The following is a 21,837-nucleotide window of genomic DNA, read 5'->3' as shown; positions in this document are numbered from 1 at the left end:
TTCTTGCTTCCTGAAGGAGAACCGTGGGGGAGGCTAATTTGATCAAAAGGCTGCATAGTAAACTAGGAGCTAAGTTATGGCACTTAAGCTTTACACAGGGATCTGACCTGAGGCTGAACCAAATGACTATGTTTGGTAATTAAGTCATTTTCTTTCCTGGATAGTGTGGGGTGAGTGGGACCAAAGGCTTTCTCTCTCTGATTCTTGTTTTTTAGTTTCCGTTTCTAAAGGGTGCATTTTTTTTTTTTTTATGAGGGATTTTAATGATTTGGGATAGTTTTATTTTTTTCTTATTTTTTAAAAAATACGTTTTTATTGATTTTATAGGGAGGAAGAAGCATCAATGATGAGAGAAAATTATTGATTGGCTGCTTCCTGCTCGTCTCCTACTGGGGATTGAGCCCATAACCCAGGCATGTACCCTGACTGGGAGTCGAATCATGACCTCCTGGTTCATGGGTCGACTTTCAACTACTAGCGACACCAGCCAGGCTAGTTTTTCCCCTTCTTTAAGAGACTTTGCCTTTCTTCTGTCTCATCTGTAGCTTAAATATAATGTGCCTGGGCTCTGTGTATGTTGCCCAGTATCAACCCACTCTGCCTAAACTTTATTTGCATCTCTTGAAGCCTTTTACAGGCTATGTAGTTCCCAGCTTCAGCAGCATTTCTAAGGCTACCCTTTCCTCTCCTCTTTCACACCCTGCATGCGCTGGAGCTCCTCATCTGACAGATCCCCCAAATACCTCTGCACAATCAGCCTGCTCAGAGGCTTTTCTGTTTCCCACTTTGCTGACTTGCTATCTAGTGTCTTTTCCTTTCCATTCATTGGCTGAATTTTCCTCAGCGATGGAAAGAGCCTAAGAACTGACATAGTAAGCAGCAATAGAAACTGTTCTTGCTGCTTCCCTTTTCTTTAGTTGATGCTGGCTTTCTCTGCCCCCGCCCCCCCCCCCCCCATCCTCCTGATTCTGTATCACCAATACAGGGAACCAGACAGCTAAGAAATAATTCCTCAAATCCCCCATGGGGAAAGAAGGAGGGGAAGTTGAGAAGGATAAAGCCATAATTATTTTTATAAGGGGAAGTGAAGAAAGACGGAATAGTTGGTAGTTATACCTCATTTACTTACCTATTCCTTCATTTACTCAAATAATCATTTATTGAGCACCTGTCATGTGCCAGAAGCTAAGAATAGAGAGGGAAATAAGACACCATCCTGTTTTTCACGGAGCTCAAGGTTGGGTGAGCAGTGTTGTGCTTGAGCCAACAATCATCCACTTGCAAGAGCTGCTTATTAAATTTTTAGGAATTTTATGAGTCAGTTTTTAAATACAACTTTTATTAAAAATTAAATTATGTAACTTAATTATATTAAAAACAAGTGTAATAAACACTCAAAACTCATCACTTCCCATTTATTTTACTATGATTTATGTCTCCTGACCAGCAGTCACCAACTGGTGGTCCATGGACCACTGGTGGTCCATGAGGTCCGAAAGATTGGCAACCACTGTCTTGGACTATGTCTCTTATATCTGTATAGTGGAAATATTTTATGGTGATATAATGATGTGCTTGCTGCACATTTCTTCCCACCTCCATATACTCAGTGAGAGTGTGTTAGTAGATTGAAATATGTTGTGGGGGGAGTATTTACACCATGGAAATTGTCAAATGTTAAAAATCAGGGCTCCCTTCCTTGAAACCAACTGTTAAACATTTCCAGCACATACTGTGTGGGGGAGACAGAGAAGTAAGAGATAATTACATTATTATATAGAGGGAGGCACAGAGTACCATGGGAACACATAGGAAGGAAAATTAATCTAGTGCAGTGGTTCTCAACCTGTGGGTTGTGACCCCTTTGGCGGTTGAACGACCCTTTCATAGGGGTCGCCTAAGACCATCCTGCATATCAGATATTTACATTACGATTCATAACAGTAGCAACATTAAAGTTATGAAGTAGCAACGAAAATAATTTTATGGTTGGGTCACAACATGAGAAACTGTATTTAAAGGGCCAGAAGGTTGAGAACCACTGGTAGTGGGTAGTGGAGGATGATAGGAAGATCCCAGCAAGAGGCTTGAAGGGCTGAAAGGAATGAACTAGACATCAGGGAGAATGGGGATAGGGCAAAAGAGCCTGGTATATTTAGGCAGTTGCAAGTATTTTTAGTACTACGGTAACAAGAAGTCTTCAGGAAAATGATGGGATTATGAAGGGCCAGGTTAAGTCTCTGAGATTTGTTCTAGATAGAACATGCCATGCTTACACTGACATTCTGTGAAGATCACTCTGGAGTCTGGGAGGAGGTTATCATAGTAATAAAACAAGAGATTATGATGGCTTAGACCCGTGGTTGGCAAACTGCGGCTCGTGAGCCACATGCGGCTCTTTGGCCCTTTGACTGTGGCTCTTCCTAAGCCTTAGGACAGTGATGGCGAACCTTTTGAGCTGGGCGTGTCAGCATTTTGAAAAACCCTAACTTAACTCTGGTGCCATGTCACATATAGAAATTTTTTGATATTTGCAACCATAGTAAAACAAAGATTTATATTTTTGATATTTATTTTACATATTTAAATGCCATTTAACAAAGAAAAATCAACCAAAAAAATGAGTTCGTGTGTCACCTCTGACACGCATGTCATAGGTTCACCATCACTGCCTTAGGAGTACCCTAATTAAGTTAATATCAATGTACCTACCAATATAGTTTAGGTTTAAGAAATTTGGCTCTCAAAAGAAATTTCAATCATTGTACTGTTGATATTTGGCTCTGTTGACTAATGAGTTTGCCGACCACTGGTAGACTGAGGTTGTAGTAACAGTGACTGAGAAGGGAATGGCATGGAAAGATATTAAAGGACATAGATATGATAGGACTATGGCTGTATGTGAGGGGAGAGAGAGAGAGAGAGAGAGAGAGAGAGAGAGAGAGAGAGAGAGAGAGAAAGAAAGAGAGAGAGAGAGAGAGCAGAAGAGAGAAGAGGGAAGAGAGAGAGAGATGACATCCCAGTTTCTGCCTTGGATAGGTGAGTGGGTTGTTGATTATGCCTTGGTGATAGAAAACACAGAAAGAAGAGTAGACTGAGGGAAGGTGAGGAGTAGGCTGAGTTTGCCCAAAGAAGTGTGTGTGTGTGTGTGTGTGTGTGTGTGTGTGTGTGTGTATGATTTTGGCTGGGTCTGAGTAGGGTGAAAAGTATGGGCAAGAGAGGAGAATATACCTCAGGATGGTTTATGTTTCACAGGTGGGAAGGGGGAATCCGCCAGACTTGTTTGGTATCAAGAACTGAGCATGCTGGAGATTGGGCCTTGAGAAAGTGGAATTGGCTATCTGTTGGGGATCAATTAGTTAAGATCTGGTATGAATGGAGGGAGAAAGGTATAGGGGAGAGAATGGTGGGATCTAGCAACTCTGTCTGAGCATGTGATCCTAGGCTGAGGCGTGTGTGTGTGTGTGTGTGTGTGTGTGTGTGTGTGTGTGTGTGTGCACGCGCATACATATATTTATGTACTATATTGCTGGAGGGCATGGGTTGTGGTGGAAATAACTTGGGCTGATTCAAGTCAAGGACACCTGAGCTCAGATCCCATCTCTGCCACTTATTATCTGTGATCTTGTACAAGATTCTTAGCTGCTCCGAGTCCTTAGATCCTCTCCTTACTTAAGAAGTTACTTAACTTCCTATTCCCTGGAAGGCCAGTGAGTTGCTAAGAAGCTTGTATTTTCCAGAAATGAGATATTCCACCTCAGACTTCCTGTGTCTTCACACCCAAGGGGAGCAAGGGATGTTAGAGACCTTGGGCTCCTTCTGATGTCAAGCCTTGCCTTTGCATCAAGGGTGGAATGAGGAAACCAGATGTCCTTTCCTTAGCCAGCCCTGTAGTCATCAAGTTGTTCTTTTAGGGAAGCTTCAGTGTGAATTGCATTTTGTTGAAATTTAATTCTCTGACAACAGACAATCTATGATTGAGAACTTTGGTAAACACAATATTTTTAACAGGGATATATCATTATTGGGCCATTCTGGAAGGCTGGAAAGTGTCAAGAGCAACACAACAAGGAAGAGCGAGCCATCCTGCCACTAATCATACTGGAGATTGTCATTGCTTCCAATATGTCTCTATTTGGTCTACATCCACTCCATGTATGCGAAATAGAACTAAAATGTTTGTCCACTAGGCTTTTATTAGTTCCCTATTAAAAACCTTCAGTGGTTCCCTGATCGATACCAAATGACAGTTTCTCTTCCTGGCTTTTAGGTCTCTCTACAATTTGAAAATTATAATGAATATTTGTGCAGTGTTTTATAGTTTTTAGATTTATCCCAGGAATGCAAGTATGGTTTAGTATTAGAATATATATTAACATTATTTACCATATTAAAAGAATAAAAGGAAAAATTCACATAATTCATTAGATTTGCAAAAACATTTGATAAAATTCAGTATACTTTATGGTTAAAGAACAGTAATATATATGAAAATTTTCTTAATTTGATGAAGAAAGGGCATCTACAAAAATCCTACAGCAAACACAGTAAGAAAACATTAGAAGCATCTTTAACATGAGAAGGATGAGAAAAATATTTATTAGCACACTTTCTGTTCAACATTGTGTGACCATCCTAGCCAGTGCAGAATTTCTTGCAAAAAGAAACTAAAGCCCTAAGAATTGGAAAAGAGGAAAAACACTCTTGCAGTAAATGCAGGCAATGAGGTTATTAATATAGATCACCTAATTAAATCTTCAGACAAATAGTTAGAAATAATAGAAACAGTTGGTAAGGTGGCTAGATATAAGATCAGTTTGCAAAAATCAGTTGCATTTTATAAACCATAATAATCAGAAAATATAATTTAAAATGACATAATTTCCATTATAAAATAGCAACAAAAATCATAAAGTGAATAAATATAATGATATATGTGTAAGGTTCCCCATGCAGAAAAATATTAAAGTTTGAGTGACATTAAAGAGGACCTAAATAAATGGAGAGATATTTCATGTTCATGGATTGGAAGACACAATATCATAAAGATGTCAGTTCTATTTAAATTGATCTATAAATTCAATGCAGTTTCTATCAAAATCCCATCAGAGTCTTTCATAGAACTTGACAAACTGATACTAAAATTTGTATGAACAAGTAAAGAGACTGGCATGATCAAAACACATCTGAAACATAATAATAGGATTGGGGACTTGCTCTATCAGATATCAGGTCTTATTATGGAGCTACAGAAATAATGTATTATGGGTACAGAGGCAGGCAAACTGACCAATGGAATAAGTTAGTGTCAAGAAATAGATCCCTGTATGTTTGGAACTTTGATAGGGACCTAAGGTGGCATGGCAATGACAGGTGAGTGGGAAAAATAAGAAGTAATCAACAAGTGGAACTTATGGGGGGGGAAATTAGATCCCTTTTTCACATCATGACACAAAAATCAACATCAGATAATATAAGGGATTAAATATCAAAAGTAAAAATGTTAGTAGAAAATAAAAACTATCTTTCTGGCCTTGGAGTAGGGAAGGACAATAACAATAAATTATGCTTGTGGGATTTCTTACATGAAGTTTTTCATCTTTACTCGGTCCTCTCTCTTCCTGATCACATTTTCAGTTTTGAGATGTTCTTTATCTCCTTAAACACGACTCTAATCATTTGCCTTTGTGCATCTTTATATTTATTGTCCTGTGCTCAGCTAATTTCTTTGTACTCAGAATCCAAACAGTCCCACAGTTTAGATGCCTGTGGCTTACATTTACATGCTGAACTGAAGGTAGGGAAGGAAGTCAAAGGAGGAGTCTGTCATGGTCAGATGAGCTGTGGGTCTGGGGCATGTTTGATTGTATTTGAATGTTAACAAATCCCAGTGTGAGATCTATAGAGACTCTCAGTCCTCTGGAACATTCTCTTAACTACAGCATTCCCTTTCTCAAGAGTTTTTTTTTTTTTAATAAATCTTTATTGTTCCGATTATTACAGTTGTTCCTCTCCACCCAGTTCCCACCCCACCCTCTGCCCTTACTCCCCCACTGTCCTCGTCCATAGGTGTACGATTTTGGTCCAGTCTCTTCCCGCACCCCCCACACCCCCTTCCCCCTGAGAATTGTCAGTCCACTCCCTTTCTATCCCCCTGATTCTATTCCATTCACCAGTTTATTCTGTCCGTCAGATTTTTTATTCACTTGATTGTTAGATTCACTTGTTGATAGATATGTATTTGTTGTCACTTTGTTGTTCATAATTTTTACCTTTACCTTTTTCTTCTTCTTCCTCTTCTTAAAGAATACCCTTCAGCATTTCATATAATACTGGTTTGGCGGTGATGAACTCCTTTAGCTTTTTCTTATCTGTGAAGCTCTTTATCTGACCTTCAATTTGAAATGATAGCTTTGCTGGGTAGAGTAATCTTGGTTGTAGATTCTTGCTATTCATCACTTTGTATATTTCTTGCCACTCCCTTCTGGTCTGCATAGTTTCTATTGAGAAATCAGCTGACAGTCGTATGGGTACTCCCTTGTAGGTAACTAACTGTTTTTCTATTGCTGCTTTTAATATTCTCTCTTTGTCTTTTGCTCTTGGCATTTTAATTATGATGTGTCTTGGTGTGGTCCTCTTTGGATTTCTTTTGTTTGGGATTCTCTGTGCTTCCTGGACTTGTAAGTCAATTTCTTTCACCAGGTAGGGGAAGTTTTCTGTCATTATTTCTTCAAATAGGTTTTCAATATCTTGGTCTCTCTCTTCTTCTGGCACCCCTATAATTCGGATGTTGGTACACTTGAAGCTGTCCCAGAGGCTCCTTACACTATCTTCATATTTTTGTATTCTTTTTTCCTTTTGCTTTTCTGGTTGGGTGTTTTTTGCTTCTTTGTAGTTCAAATCTTTGACTTGATTCTTGGGATCCTCTAGTCTGCTGTTGGATCTCTGTATATTATTCTTTATTTCAGTCAGTGTATACTTAATTTATAATTGGTCCTTTTTCATATCCTTGAGGGTCTCACTATATTTCTCGGAGGTTTCTAGAAGATTCTTGAGTAACCTTATAACTGTGGTTTTGAACTCTATATCCCGTAGTTTGCTTTCCTCTATTTCTTTCATTTGTGACCTGTTTCTTTGTCTCCACATTTTGGCTGCTTCTTTGTGTTGATAGAGTGGCTTTGTGTGTTAGGTGTTCTATAGGGCCCAGTGGCTTAGCCTCCCTAATTACCTGAGGTGGACACTCTTGGTGCACCCCTTTGTGGGCTGTGTACACAGTCTTGTTGTAGTTAACCCTTGATTGCTATTGGTATCACTGGAAGGAATTGATCTCCAGGCCAATTTGCTGTGAGGACCAGTTGTATCTACAATGGGAGAACTTCTGTGCTGGAGACACCCTTATGGGGGCAGGACTTGCTTCAGTGGGGCTTTGGCACTCACTGAGTCTGCCCCCTGAGTGTGTCTCTTATGGATGTAAAGAGTTGTAATCTGGATGGTCTCACTCTGACCACTGGGTACACTGGCTCTTGGATCTCCAAGGAGGTGCAAATTCAGTCACTGCCTGAGGCCACCCAGCAGGAGCTACAGAGAGATCTGCAGATTCCTCCTCTTTGTTGGGGGTTTGGAGGTGCCCAGATGAGGCACAGCTGTGAATCAATGCAGGCTGCTGATGAGCCTTAGGCCTTCTTTTAGAAGCTCTGGGGTTCTCTAACCCAGCTGCAGTTTGACAGGTTTTTAGGCAGAGAAAGGCCAGGCCATTCGTATGCAAAAGCCTCTGTGCACAGCTTGGGTGGGGTTGTAAATTGAGTGGTGTCTCAGGGAATCACCAGGGCGGAGCGAACAGCAATGGTTGCCTGTCAGCCCTGCCTGGATAGGTCCCTGGGTCTCTGTGTCCCACGGCCCCATGCAGGAACAATGACTGCTGCAAGCACCTCTGTGAGAAAGCTGCCCTCACATTCCGGCCCAATGCCAGACAGTCCAGTTTCTCTCCGTATGAGTCTGGGTCCCCAGATTCTCGCCTGAAACTGGAGTTCAGAGCAGTCAGGAGCTTGTATCTCCCTCCCAATTGAAAAAAACAATAGCGTACCCGGCTGCCAGCCCCTTTAGGGTGCGCCTCCGTACCTCTGCACTTCCGCACCTCTGCACCTCCTACCTGCTTCAATGTGCTTTTCTCTTTCCTTCTAGTTGTAGAATTTCCACTAGCCAGCCTTCCCATGGTTCCGGATGATATTCATTTTGCCTTTTAGTTGTAGTTTTAATGTTGTTGTGTGTGGCAGCAAGTTCAGGTGTTTAGCTATGCCACCATCTTGGTTGTCCTCTCAAGAGTTTTCAGAGCTGAGTGGTAGCATGGACAGAGGCAAAGGGAAAGGCACAAGAAAGTACTGTTGTTGTCTTAGAGTTGGAGTAAACTGTGGGTCCCTAAATCTATTCAAGTGGAGAAGGTTCTGTTTTCTTACTAGCAAAGCAAAACTTAGCCTTGTCCAAACAGGTAACTCCAAGGTTCCAGACTTGACCATGGAGCTAAGTAGTTTCATTAATCTGGGGAGAAAGTCCTTTCCTTACTCATTCTTTTGATTCTTTCCAGCCCCCATAAAGTTTAGAAATGTTGCTTAGGAGTAGTTGGGATTCTGGGTGGGATTCCACAAGGATTTAAGTGTTTTGTCTGGGACAGGTGGCTTTGAGATTATGAGTGACTTGCTAGAACCATCCGCTCATTTAGCTCACATAGATAGCCTTTCTTTTCATAACAAATTACAATCTCTTGTCTTTTTTTTTGGATTATGATTTCCCAAAAGCTTTCACTTGTGACACCATTCTCTATACCAGTGATGGAGAACCTTTTGAGCTCAGCATGTCAGCATTTTGAAAAACCCTAACTTAACTCTGGTGCCGTGTCACATATAGAAATTTTTTGATATTTGCAACCATAGTCAAACAAAGATTTATATTTTTGATATTTATTTTATATATTTAAATGCCATTTAACAAAGAAAAATCAACCAAAAAAATGAGTTCGCGTGTCACCTCTGACACGCGTGTCATAGGTTCGCCATCACTGCTCTATACTGTAGCCAATGTGATCTTTCTGAAGCACAAATATGTTCACCTGCTTCCTGCCCCACTTCTCTGCTTAAAACCTTTTGATGGCTTCTCATGGTTTCAGAATGAAATCTAAACTCCTTAGCTTTGCTTATATGACACAAGACTGTTCAGTCTAATAACCTTTTTTTCCTTGAAACTCTCCTCTAGTTTTACTGAACACACTTGAGTTTTTCTCCAGGTCTCTGTGCATACTGCTCTCTCTGTCCTAATACTTTCCATCTTCCTTTTTACCTGGTTAATGTATGCTCTTGCTCAGCTTCTACAAAGTTTTCCCCTCAACATACCAGCATTGGGATAGTTGCCCATCCTTTGTGTTTCTGTAACCCTTTTTTTATTGTTTAAAGTATTACATATGTCTTCCTTTTCCCCAATTGTGTGTTTCTGTAACTCTTATTCTATATAATAAAAGGCTAATATGCATATTGACCAAATGATAGAACGACCGGTCGCTTTGATGCGCACTGACCACCAGGGGGCAGACGCTCAACGTAGGAGCTGCCCCCTGGTGGTCAGTGTGCTCCTACAGGAGGAGTGCCGCTCAGCCAGAAGCCCTGAGCCGGGCTCATGGCTGGTGAACACAATGGTGATGCAGCAGCGCTAAGGATGTCTGTCAGTTAGACATCCCCGGAGGGCTCCCAGACTGTGAGAGGGCACAGGCTGGGCTGAGGGACCCCCCAAGTGCATGAATTTCATGCACCAGGCCTCTAGTCAAATTATAATACTTAAGATACAATGGTTAGCCGAAACCGGTTTGGCTCAGTGGATGGAGCGTCGGCCTGCGGACTGAAAGGTCCCAGGTTCGATTCCGGTCAAGGGCATGTACCTTGGTTGCGGGCACATCCCCAGTGGGAGATGTGCAGGAGGCAGCTGATCGATGTTTCTCTCTCATCGATGTTTCTGACTCTCTGTCTCTATCCCTTCCTCTCTGTAAAAAATCAATAAAACATATTTTAAAAAAATATATATTATAAAAAAGATACAATGGTTAAATGTTTACTTGGCTTTCTCCTCTGCTGAACTCAAAATTTTGTGAGAGCAGGGTCTGTTTCTTGTTTATTGTGTTTCCCTTAAATTTCAATACAGCGCCTGGCACACAGTAGGCTCCATTAGATGTTTGTTGAATGAACAAACATTCCTATGAATTGAATGGTATAGTGCTTAATTTCCCCTCAATTTCCCCATCTGGAGAGATGGAAGTTAAGCACTCCCACAAAGTCACAAAAGTGCTTGGTGGAATAAGCTGAGCTAGGACCCATCTTCCACCAGAGGAATGCACTTTGCATTGGAAGATCCTGCAGAAATGCCTGACCCAATGCATTCCTTCCCTGTTGGGTCTATGGTTAAGAGAACAGGCTGACAGGGATGCCCTTGGTGGGTGGGCAAATGCATGCACTTGTGGCAGTTGGGTGAATGGGTTTATCAACATGTGATCCTCTTTTTCCCCCCTCCCACTCCCTTCCTGTTCACAGCATCAAGCTGAGCTCCCTGTCCCCGATACAGGCTGGGGATGATGAGAAGAACCAGAGGACTATCACTGTCAATCCTGCCCACATGGGGAAGGCGTTCAAGGTTATGAATGAACTGAGGAGGTACATTTCCTATTTTGCCTGTGCCCTTTTGGAAACAACTTGCCTGGTGAGCGTTATCAGGTTCTATTAAGTTAGGACACTACCTCCTAGTGAATTCTGACTCTTCCCCACCCACTCTCAGTCACATGGCAGATGTCTTTCAGAGATCTCTCTCTTTCCTTTGAATTTAACACCTATCATTTTAGTACTTAATCACAGGGGAGAAATCCTTTATGGTTACAGAAATTCTGTTCCTGGACTTGGTTTCCAACTGAACCAGCGACTTGAAGTCCAATAATAGAATGATTATAACACCTACACACAATTGCAGATTAAAGATTGTGGATGCCATGCATTTTCTTTTGGCCTCCCTCTTATTATTTCTTGGTCTGAACTTAGCTTGTTAGCCACATGAATGGAAAAATACCTAGCTTCTAAAATGCAATTTAACTCTATAAAGAAATAAATGAAATGCAAATGCACTCATCCTCACCGAGCTAAAAGCCAGTGTGCATGTTTGATGAGCTTGGTGCAAGACATGTTCAGGACACTGAACATGCTTTTTTTGTACAAAGCTTGTGCACACAATCTCTTCCTTTCTAGAGAACTCAGAAGCTTCTTTTGCCCATGCCATTATTCATCCTGTTGTGAACTGTAATTGTTTATTTCCTCTTTTCTATGTAGCTCATGAGTTTCCTCAGGCAGCGGCAACTTCTGAATCTTTGTGATGTCTAGCACCTAGTACTTCATAGGAACTGAGGCAGTAGCTAGGCTCTGCGATGGGTGAGTGGGGGTAAAAAGTCAAATAAATAAATAGGTCAATGAAAATTATATTCTGTAGTACAAATAGGTGTTTTGTGAAGGAAGAATGCACCAGGTACCTGCCAGGTGGTAGGTGTGCAATAATTATTTGTTTTTTAAAGGGTGCTATGGAAGCAAGTATGCCAAACTGCAAGTTTGGAGAACACTTCTTAAAGGGGATGATGCTTGCGGTAAATTTTGAAGGACAAGTAAGAGTTAAATGATAAATGGATAGGAAAAAGTCTTCCAAGCAGAGAAAATGACATGAGCATAAGCATACATAGCTGAAGATATGTTTGTTGAGTAAGGGGTTGAACTACTTTTTAAAAAAAGTTCTATCTGATTCTATATTTGTGTCCTCATTTTTCCCTTTTGCAGGGCCCAGTCTTTGGCATAAAAACCAAGTTAAATTAAATTTATCTTATGCCCTATTGCTCAAGTTTTATTAGGCACCCTGCCAAATTTCCTGGAAGCTGTGTTCATATTTGTCTTTGGCAGTAGGTAATGCTGATGTTTGTGCCTATGTGTATGGTTCTCTTGTCACTGAAGAATTTGTTTTGTGTTCCCTAGGCTCTATTGAAATTCTTCATGTTGTTCCCTTGAGTTGCCTTTTTCCCTTTGTCTGATTTAAGATTTCAGGTTTCCAAATAAACAACCTAACTTTACACCCTATGGGATTAGAAAAAGAAGAAAAAACTAAGCCTCAAGTTAGCAGAAGAAAGAAAATAATAAAGATTAAAGCAGAGATAAATGAAATAGAGACTAGAAAGATAATAGAAAAAAGTCAATAAAACTAAGAGTTGGTTTTTTAAAAAGATCAACAAAATTCACAAACCCAGCTAAACTAACCAAGACAATAGAAAGAGGACTCAAAATCTATATATATAAAAGCCTAAGCGACCGAATGACAAAACAACCGGTTGACCGGTTGCTATGATGCGCACTGACAACCAGGGGAAGACGCTCAACGCAGGAGCTGCCCCCTGGTGGTCAGTGTGCTCCCACAGCCAACCTCCTGCCACCGGCCAACTCCCCACGGTCCCTCCCCCAGGTTAGCTGGCCCCAATCGGCCCCGGTCGGGACTGGGTGAGATGCCCCCATTGGCCCCAATTGCTAGCCAGGCTGAGAGACCCCACCCATGCACGAATTTGTACCAGGCCTCTAGTTATAAATAAAAGAAGAGACATTACAACTGACACTACAAAAAGACACTTGATCATAAGAGGCCACGATGAACAATTATGTGCCAACAAATTGGATAACCTAGAATAAATGGATAAATGTTTGAAACATACTACCTTCTAAGACTGAATAAAAAAAGAAATAGAAAATCTGAACAGACCAGTCATGATTAAGGAAATTGAATCAGTAACCAAAAATCTCCCAACAAGCCGAAACCGGCTTGGCTCAGTGGATAGAGCGTCAGCCTGCGGACTGAAAGGTCCCAGGTTCGATTCTGGTCAAGGGCATGTACCTGGGCTGCGGGCACATCCCCAGTGGGATATGTGCAGGAGGCAGCTGATCGATGTTTCTCTCTCATCGATGTTTCTAACTCTCTATCTCTGTCCCTTCCTCTCTGTAAAAAATCAATAAAATATATTTAAAAAAAAATCTCCCAACAAAGAAAAGCCCATGACCAGATAATTTCACTGGTGCATTTTACCAAACGGTCAAAATATTAATGCCAATCCTTCTCAAACTTTTCCAAAAACTTGGAGGGAACACCCTCAAATTTCTTTTAACAAGACCAGAATTATCCTGATACCAAAGCCAGATAAGTACAGTACAAGAAAATAAAAGTACATGTCAATATCCCCGATGAATGGTGATGTAAAAATTCTTAACAAAATGCTAGCAAACTGGCCCTGGTTGGTGAGCTAAGTGGTTAGAGTCTCAACCCAGGCACCCAAGGGTCATGGGCATGTACCTGAATTGCAGTTTTGATCCCTGGCCCCAGTTCGGGTGCACGTGGGAACAACAAATTAATGTGTCTCTCTCACATTGATGTTTCTCTCTCTCTCTCCCTCCCACCCTCCCTCCATTCCACACTCTAAAAATCAATGGAAAAAAAACATCCTTAGGTGAGGAATAAAAAAAAATTACTAGCAAACTGATTTCAACAGCACATTAAAAAGATTATATACCATGATCAAGTGGGGGTTATCCTTAGGATAGAAGGATGGTTCAAGATATGTAAATCAGTAAATGTGAGAAACCAAATTAATAGAAAAATCATATGATTCTTTCAATAGATGCAGAAAAAATGTCTCAATGCCTGTTCATGATTGAAAAAACCCCAACAAATTGGGTATAGAAGGAACATCCCTTAATATAATAAAAGCCATATATGACAAACCCATAGCTAACATTATACTCGACTAGAGGCCTGGTGCACAAAATTTGTGCACTGGGTGGGGGAGTCTCTCAGCCTGGCTTGTGCCCTCTCACAGTCTGGGACCCCTCGGGGGATATCTGCCTGCTGGCTTAGGCCCACTTCCTATGGGAATCAGGCCTAAGCCAGCAGTCGGACATCCCTCTCATAGTCCAGAATCCCTCTTGCAGTCCAGGACCCCTCGCTCCTTACCACCTACCTGCTCACTGCTCGTTACTGCTCGGCTCGCTGCTCCTTAGTGCTGCCGCAGAGGTGGAAGAGGCTCTTGCCACTGCCACTGCGCTTGCCAGCCATGAGCCTGGCTTCTGGCTGAGTGGCACTCCCCCTGTGGGGGAGCACTGACCACCAGGGGGCAGCTCCTGCATTGAGCATCTTGCCCCTGGTGGTCAGTGCGTGTCATAGCAGCCGGTCATTCTGCCGTTTGGTCGATTTGCATATTAGGATTTTATTATATAGGATGCTTGAGAGCTTTTCCTTTGAGGTCAAGAGCAAGATAAGGGTAACTACTCTCACCATCCTATTGAACATAGTACTAGAAGTGCTAGACAGAGCAATTAGGCAAGAAAAAGAAATAAAAACCAAAGTAATAAATTGTCTCTGTTTGCAGATGACATGTCTGAATATAGAAAAACCCAAAGACTCCACCAAAAAAGTGTTAGAACTAATAAATAAATTTGGTCAAGTTGCAGGATATAAAATCAACATACAAAGTCAGTTGTATTTCTATACACTAACAACAGACTAAGAAAGAAAGAAAACAATCCTATTTACAACAACATAAAAATCCCCAATAAATACTTAGGAATAAATTTAACCAAGGAGGTAAGTGATCTGTATACTGAAAACTCTAAGACACTGATGAGAGAGATTGAGGAAGACACATAAATGAAAATATATTCTGTGTTCGTGTATTGGAAGGATTAGTATTGTTATAATGCCTTTATCCAAAACCATCTATAGATTCAGTGTAATCTCTATCAAAATTCCAATGGCATTTTTCATAGAAATAGAAAAAACAATACTAAAACTTGTATGGAACCACAAAAGATCCTGAATAGCTAAAGCAATCTTGTAAAAGAAGAGCAAAGCTGGAGACATTGCACTTCCTGATTTTAAACTGTATTGCAATGCTGCAGTAATCAGAACAGTATGGTAGAGACACATAGATCAATGGAATGGAATTGAGAGCCCAGAAATAAACCCATGTATATATGGTCAACTCATTTTTGACAAAGGAGCTAAGACTACTCAATGGGTAAAGGATAGTCTCTTCAATAAATGGTGCTAGGAAAACTGGACATGAAAAAGAATGATATTGGACCCCTTTCACAAAAATTAACTCAAAATGGATTAAATACTTAAGTGTTAAGACCTGACACCATAAAACTCCTAGAGAGAAACAGAGAAGAAGCTCCTTGTCATTAGTTTTGGCACCGACTTTTTATCACCAAAAGCATAAGCAACAAAAGCAAAATAAACAAGTGGGACTACATCAAAATCAAAAGCTTCTGCATAGCAAAGGAAACCATCAACAAAAGGCAAACTACAGAATGGGAGAAAATATTGGGAAATCATATATTTGACTAATATCCAAAATATATAAGGAACTCATACAATTCAATAGCAAAAAACGAAATATTCTATTATAAACTAGTCAAAGGACCTGAATGGACATTTGTCTAAAGAAGACATCCAGGTGACCAACAGTTACATGAAAGGGGCCCAACATCACTAATTAGCAGAGAAATGCAAATGAAAACCATAATGAGATAGCATTTTATATCTATTAGAATGAATATTATAAAAAAAGGGAGCTAAGTGATGGCAAGGATGTGGAGAAAGAGAACCCTTGTGCACTGTTGTTAAGAATGGAAATTGTACAGCTACTAATGAAAACAGTATTGGTTCCTAAAAATATAAAAATTTAGCCAGGGCTGGTTTGGCGCAGTGAATAGAACATTGTCCTGCAGACAGAAGGGTCTCAGGTCCAATTCCAGTCAAGGGCATATGCCAGGGTTGTGGGCTCAATCCCCATTGGGGGTGTACAGGAGGCAGCCCATCAATGATTCTCTCATCATTGATGTTTCTATCTTTCTCTCCCTCTCCCTTCCTCTCTGAAATCAATAAAAAAATATTTTTTAAAAAATTGCAAATTAAGAGAAACCAAGATGGCGGCATAGGTAAACACCAGAGATTGCTTCCTCGCACAACCACTTCAAAAATACAACTAAAAGATGGAACGGACATCATCCAGAACCACAGGAAGGCTGGCTGAGTGGAAATTCTACAACTAGAAGGAAAGAGAAAAGCATACCGAGACTCAGAGGAGACGCAGTATGGAAGTAAAATACTAAGGTACAGAGGCGCACATGGAGCGGGCTGGCGGCTGAAGGCGTGGTTGTCGTTTTCAATCAGGAGGGAGTCTCAGGCTCTGAGCTCCAGTTCTGGGCGAGTCTCTGGGGACCCAGACTCATACGGGAGAAACGGGACTGTCTGGCATTGGTAGGAACTCGAGGGCAGCTTTCTCTCGAAGGCACACACAGCAATTGCCAGGGCCTCTGAGGACAGGACTGAGAGCAGCCATACTGCTCACTCCACCCACCCTGTTGATCCCCTGGGACCCCGCCCCCCCCCAAGCCATGCCCGGAGGCTTTTGCATATGGAAGGCCTGGCCCTTTGTAATCTGAAAATTACTTAACAAACTGCAGCTGCCCCAAGGCCCCAGGGCAACTTACATTGTTTTATAGCTGGCTTCTGCTGGGTAGCCTCAGGCAAAGGCCAGATTAGCACCTCCTTAGATCCAAGAGCCAGTGTACCCAGTGGTCAGAGTGGGACCATCCAATTACAACTCCGCAGATCCATAAGGGACAAACTCAGGGGGCAGACTCAGTGAGCACCAAAGCCCCACTGAAGCAAGTCTTTCCCCATAAGGGTGTCTTCAGCACAGAAGTTCTCCCACCATAGACACAGCTGATTCTCACAGCCAATTGGCCTGGAGGTCAAATACTCCCAGTGTTACCTACAACAATCAAGGTTTAACTACAACAAGACTGTGCACAAAGCCCACAATGGGGTGCACCAAGAGTGTCTACCGCAGGTAATTGGGGAGACTGAGCCACTGGGCCCTAGAGGACACTTAGCACAGAAAGCCACTCTATTGACACAGCAAAGCATAAAAAATGCCGAGACAAAGAAACAGGACATAAATGACAGAAATGGAGGACAGCAAACTACTGGATATAGAGTTCAAAAGCACACTTTTGAGGTTTTTCAAGAATTTTCTAGCAACCACTGATAAACTTAATGAGACCTACAAGAAATCTAATGAGACCCTCGATGTTATGATAAAGGACCAACTAGAAATTAAGCATACACTGACTGAAATAAAGAATATTATACAGACTCCCAACAGCAGACCAGAGGATCGCAAGAATCAAGTCAAAGATTTGAAATACGAAGAAGCAAAACACACCCAACCGGAAAAGCAAAAGGACAAAAGAATCCGAAAATACGAAGATAGTGTAAGGAGCCTCTGGGACAGCTTCAAGCATACCAACATCTGAATTATAGGGGTGCCAGAAGAAGAGAGAGAGCAAGATATTGAAAACCCATTTGAAGAAATAATGACAGGAAACTTCCCCCACCTGGTGAAAGAAATAGACTTACAAGTCCAGGAAGTGCAGAGAACCCCAAACAAAAGGAATCCAAAGAGGACCACACCAAGACACATCATAATTAAAATGCTAAGAGCAAAAGACAAAGAGAGAATCTTAAAAGCAGCAAGAGAAAGAAACTCAGTTACCTACAAGGGAGTACCCATATGACTGTCAGCTGATTTCTCAACAGAAACTTTGCAGGCCAGAAGGGAGTGGCAAGAAATATTCAAAGTGATGAATGCCAAGAACCTACAACCAAGATTACTTTATCCAGCAAAGCTATCATTCAGAATTGAAGGTCAGATAAAAAGATTCACAGATAAGGAAAAGCTAAAGGAGTTCATCACCACCAAACCAGTATTATATGAAATGCTGAAAGGTATCCTTTAAGAAGAGGAAGGGAGAACCAAGATGGCGGCATAGGTTAATGCCAGAGTTTGCTGCCTCGAACAACCACTTCAAAAAAAAAACAACTAACAGAGGAATGGACATCACCCAGAACCACAGGAACACTGGCTGAGTGGAAGTCCTACAACTAGGAGAAAAGAGAAACTGCCGGGGTCCAGCCCCAGCGGGTCCAGGGGTCCCCAAGGGTGTGGACGGGGTCGGCGAAGAAGGAATGACACGGAGACAGTGTCAGTTGATCAGCAACCTAGCCAGGATCTCCAGCCAAGTTCTGGTCTCGATCTCCAGAGAGGTTCTGCTTCGGATCTCCAGCGAGGTTCTGTAGCCATGTTCCCTCGCTAGGTTCTCCAGCCAGGTTCTGTCCAGGCTCTCCAGTCAGGTTCAGTGTCCAGGTTCCAGTCAGGTTCTCCTGCCAATCTCTGTAGTCAGGTTCAGTCCAGGATCCCTTGCCATGTTCTCCCGCTAGGCTCTGTCTCTAGGCTCTGAGGCCAGTCCCTCTCCAGGATCCTCAGGCATGCTCTCTCCAGCGAAGTTCTTCTGTCTCTAGTTCTGTGTTCTAAATTCTGTCTGTTGTTGTCTTGTTGCATCTGTATTTATACTAGTTGATTCTAATCCTGTCAATTTCTATTACAAAGGTTAGGGCGTTTCTTATCTCCATTCCAGGGAGAAAAGATTATGTAGTTTAAGCATGATTGTTCGTAGTTAAAGGGATTAATTACCCGCCTGGCACTTAGTTGAGGGGTTTTATTCCCTCCCTAACTTCAGGGGAAAATCCCTACCTGGGGATTCAACCTTTCTCAGAGAGGTGACCTTGGTTAAAACACAGCGCCAAGAAGGTGAGCAAGCATATTAAGAACCGTATGCCATATATGCCAGGTCCCTTGAAACAGCAAGGATGGACCGGCTCTCGGCAAGAAACGCATACCGTGACTCAGAGGAGGCGCAGTGCTGAAGTCAAATACTAAGGTGCGGAGTGCATGCAGAGCGGGCTGGTGGCTGAGGGCGCGGTTGGCGTTTTCAATCGGGAGGGAGTCGCAGACTCTGACCTCCAGATCCGGGCGAGTCTTTAGGGACCCAGATTCAAACGGGAGAAGCGGGACTGTCTGGCTTCAGTCGGAACTCGAAGGCAGCTTTCTCTCCGAGGTTTGCAGCGGTTGCTGGGACTCAGAGAGGCAGAGCCCCTGGGGACAGGACTGAGAGCAGCCATAACTGCTCACTCCGGCCCACCCTGTTGATCCTGTGCGACCCACCCCGCCCAAGCCCTGCACAGAGGCATTTGCCGGATAGCCTCAGGCAAAGGCTAGATTAGCACCTCCCTAGAGGACAGAAGTTCTCTCACTGCAGACACAGCTAATTCTCACAGCCAGTTGGCCTGGTGGTCAAACCCCGCCAGTATTACCTACAACAATCTAGGCTTAACTACAACAAGACTGCGCATAAAGACCACTAGGGGTTGCACCAAGAAAGCATAAAAAATGCGGAGACAAAGAAACAGGACGCAGATATCAGAAATGGAAGATATAGAGCTCAAAACCACACTTTTAAGGTCTTTCAATAAGTTTCTAAAAACTGCCGATAAATGTAGTGAGATCCTCAAGAAATCTAGTGAGACCCTCGATGTTGTGATAAAGAACCAACTAGAAATTAAGCATACACTCACTGAAATAAAGAATATTATACAGACACCCAACAGCAGACCAGAGGAGCGCAAGAATCAAGTCAAAGAATTGAAATGTGAAGAAGCAAAAAACACCCAACTGGAAAAGCAAAATGAAAAAAGAATCCGAAAATATGAAGATAGTGTAAGGAGCCTCTGGGACAGCTTCAAGCGTACCAACATCAGAATTATAGGGGTGCCAGAAGATGAGAGAGAGCAAGATATTGAAAACCCATTTGAAGAAATAATGACAGGAAACTTCCCCTACCTGGTGAAAGAAATAGACTTACAGGTCCAGGAAGCGCAGAGAACCCCAAACAAAAGGAATCCAAAGAGGACCACACCAAGACACATCATAATTAAAATGCCAAGAGCAAAAGACAAAGAGAGAATCTTAAAATCAGCAAGAGAAAGAAACTCAGTTACCTACAAGGGAATACCCATATGACTGTCAGCTGATTTCTCAACAGAAACTTTGCAGGCCAGAAGGGAGTGGCAAGAAATATTCAAAGTGATGAATGCCAAGAACCTACAACCGAGATTACTTTATCCAGCAAAGCTATCATTCAGAATTGAAGGTCAGATAAAGAGCTTCACAGATAAGGAAAAGCTAAAGGAGTTCATCACCGCCAAACCAGTATTATATGAAATGCTGAAAGGTATCCTTTAAGAAGGGGAAGAGGAAGAAAAAGGTAAAGATACAAATTATGAACAACAAATATGCATCTATCAACAAGTAAATCTAACAATCAAGTGAATAAATAATCTGATGAACAGAATGAACTGGTGATTATAATAGAATCAGGGACATAGAAAGGGAATGGACTGACTATTCTTTGGGGGGAAAAGGGTGTGGGAGATGCGGGAAGAGACTGGACAAAAATCGTGCACCTATGGATGAGGACAGTGGGTGGGGAGTGAGGGCGGAGGGTGGTGTGTGAACTGGGAGGAGGGGAGTTATGGGGGGAAAAAAGAGGAACAAATGTAATAATCTGAACAATAAAGATTTAATTAAAAAAATTAAAAATTTCACTGCCATATGATCTAGCAATCTTACTTCTGGTTATATATCTGAAGGAAAAAAAAAGAAGGAAACTGCCATTTGCAACAACATGGATGAATCTTGAGGGCACTATGCTAAGTGAAATAAGTCAGAGAAAGACAAATACTGTATGATCTCACTTGTATGTGGAATCTGAACAAGCTGAACTCATTGAGACAGAGAGTAGATTGGTGTTTGTCAGGGTCCTGGGGAGGGATGCTGGCGGAGGAAATGGAGAGATGGTCAACAGGTACAAACTTTCAGTTATAAAATGAATAAGTTCTGGGGATCTAATGTACAACATAGTAACTATAGTTAGCAATACTGTATTGTATGCTTGAAAGTTGCTTAGAGAGTAGATCTTAAGTCTTCTTACCATAAAAAATAGGTGCTGTGTGAGGTATATCTGTATTAGCAACCTGACTGTGGTAATCATTTTATAATATTTATGTATATTAAATCATTACATTGTATATCTTAAACTTATACAGTGTTATATTTCAACTATATCTCAATAAAACTGAAAAAAAAAAAAAAAGAAATTCCAGGTCTCTCATCAGACCTTATTTTGCCAGGTGTAGTCAACTCTAGTCACTGCTAAAAGGGAGAGCTCAGGGAATAGATATGTACATAGACTTCCCCTTCACTTTCCATTACTATTATTTAAAATTTTTTCTTAAATAACTTAAAGTCATCATGCTATGTTCTTATTACTTCTTTTGCAAGTTAGATTTTTGCATCTTTCCCCAAAAGCATCTACTTGGATTTAATATCCTCCCACAGTCCTGCTTCCTCTCCTCTTGTGTAAATTAGCATTTTCCAGTGAACATTTTCTCGAGATGCTGTGTGGGGAAAAAAGAGCTCGGAACTCAAATAAGTTTGAAAAATGAGATATAAAACTGCTGTGCCCCACTCTGAGATTCGTAATGCATGTGGGCTCTGGGAAGTCCTGCAAAAAATTTGTCTAAGTGAGGGTTTCCCACATGTGTTTGACTACAGAACCCACTTTGGTGATTGTTGTTATGTAGACTGTTTTGTGAAATTTGTTTTGGAAAACACCAGTGCTTTACTGAGATTTAAGTGAATGATCTTTGTGTTTAAATGGCTCATTTTAAGGCAGAGCAGCCTCGAACAGACTTTCAAACTACAGCGGGAAGGCTGGGGAGGTTTGGGGGGGAGAGGGGTGGGGGTAAGAGATCAACCAAAGGACTTGTATG

The 21,837-nt window shown here is 41.6% G+C and overlaps 1 protein-coding gene across 1 annotated transcript in view; it reads left to right on the top strand.

The window, feature by feature from the left end:
- Positions 1-21,837, top strand: part of KLHL3 (kelch like family member 3) — a 115,844-nt gene that overhangs the window by 6,252 nt on the left and 87,755 nt on the right. Inside the window, exon 2 of the mRNA XM_059698457.1 lies at positions 10,569-10,688. Coding sequence (XP_059554440.1) covers positions 10,569-10,688 — 120 coding nt within the window. The remainder of the gene's footprint in view (positions 1-10,568; positions 10,689-21,837) is intronic.

This window comes from Myotis daubentonii, chromosome 5 (assembly GCF_963259705.1).
Source record: "Myotis daubentonii chromosome 5, mMyoDau2.1, whole genome shotgun sequence".
Classification (NCBI taxonomy): Eukaryota; Metazoa; Chordata; class Mammalia; order Chiroptera; family Vespertilionidae; genus Myotis; species Myotis daubentonii.
This window is presented reverse-complemented; position numbering and strand designations above follow the sequence as displayed.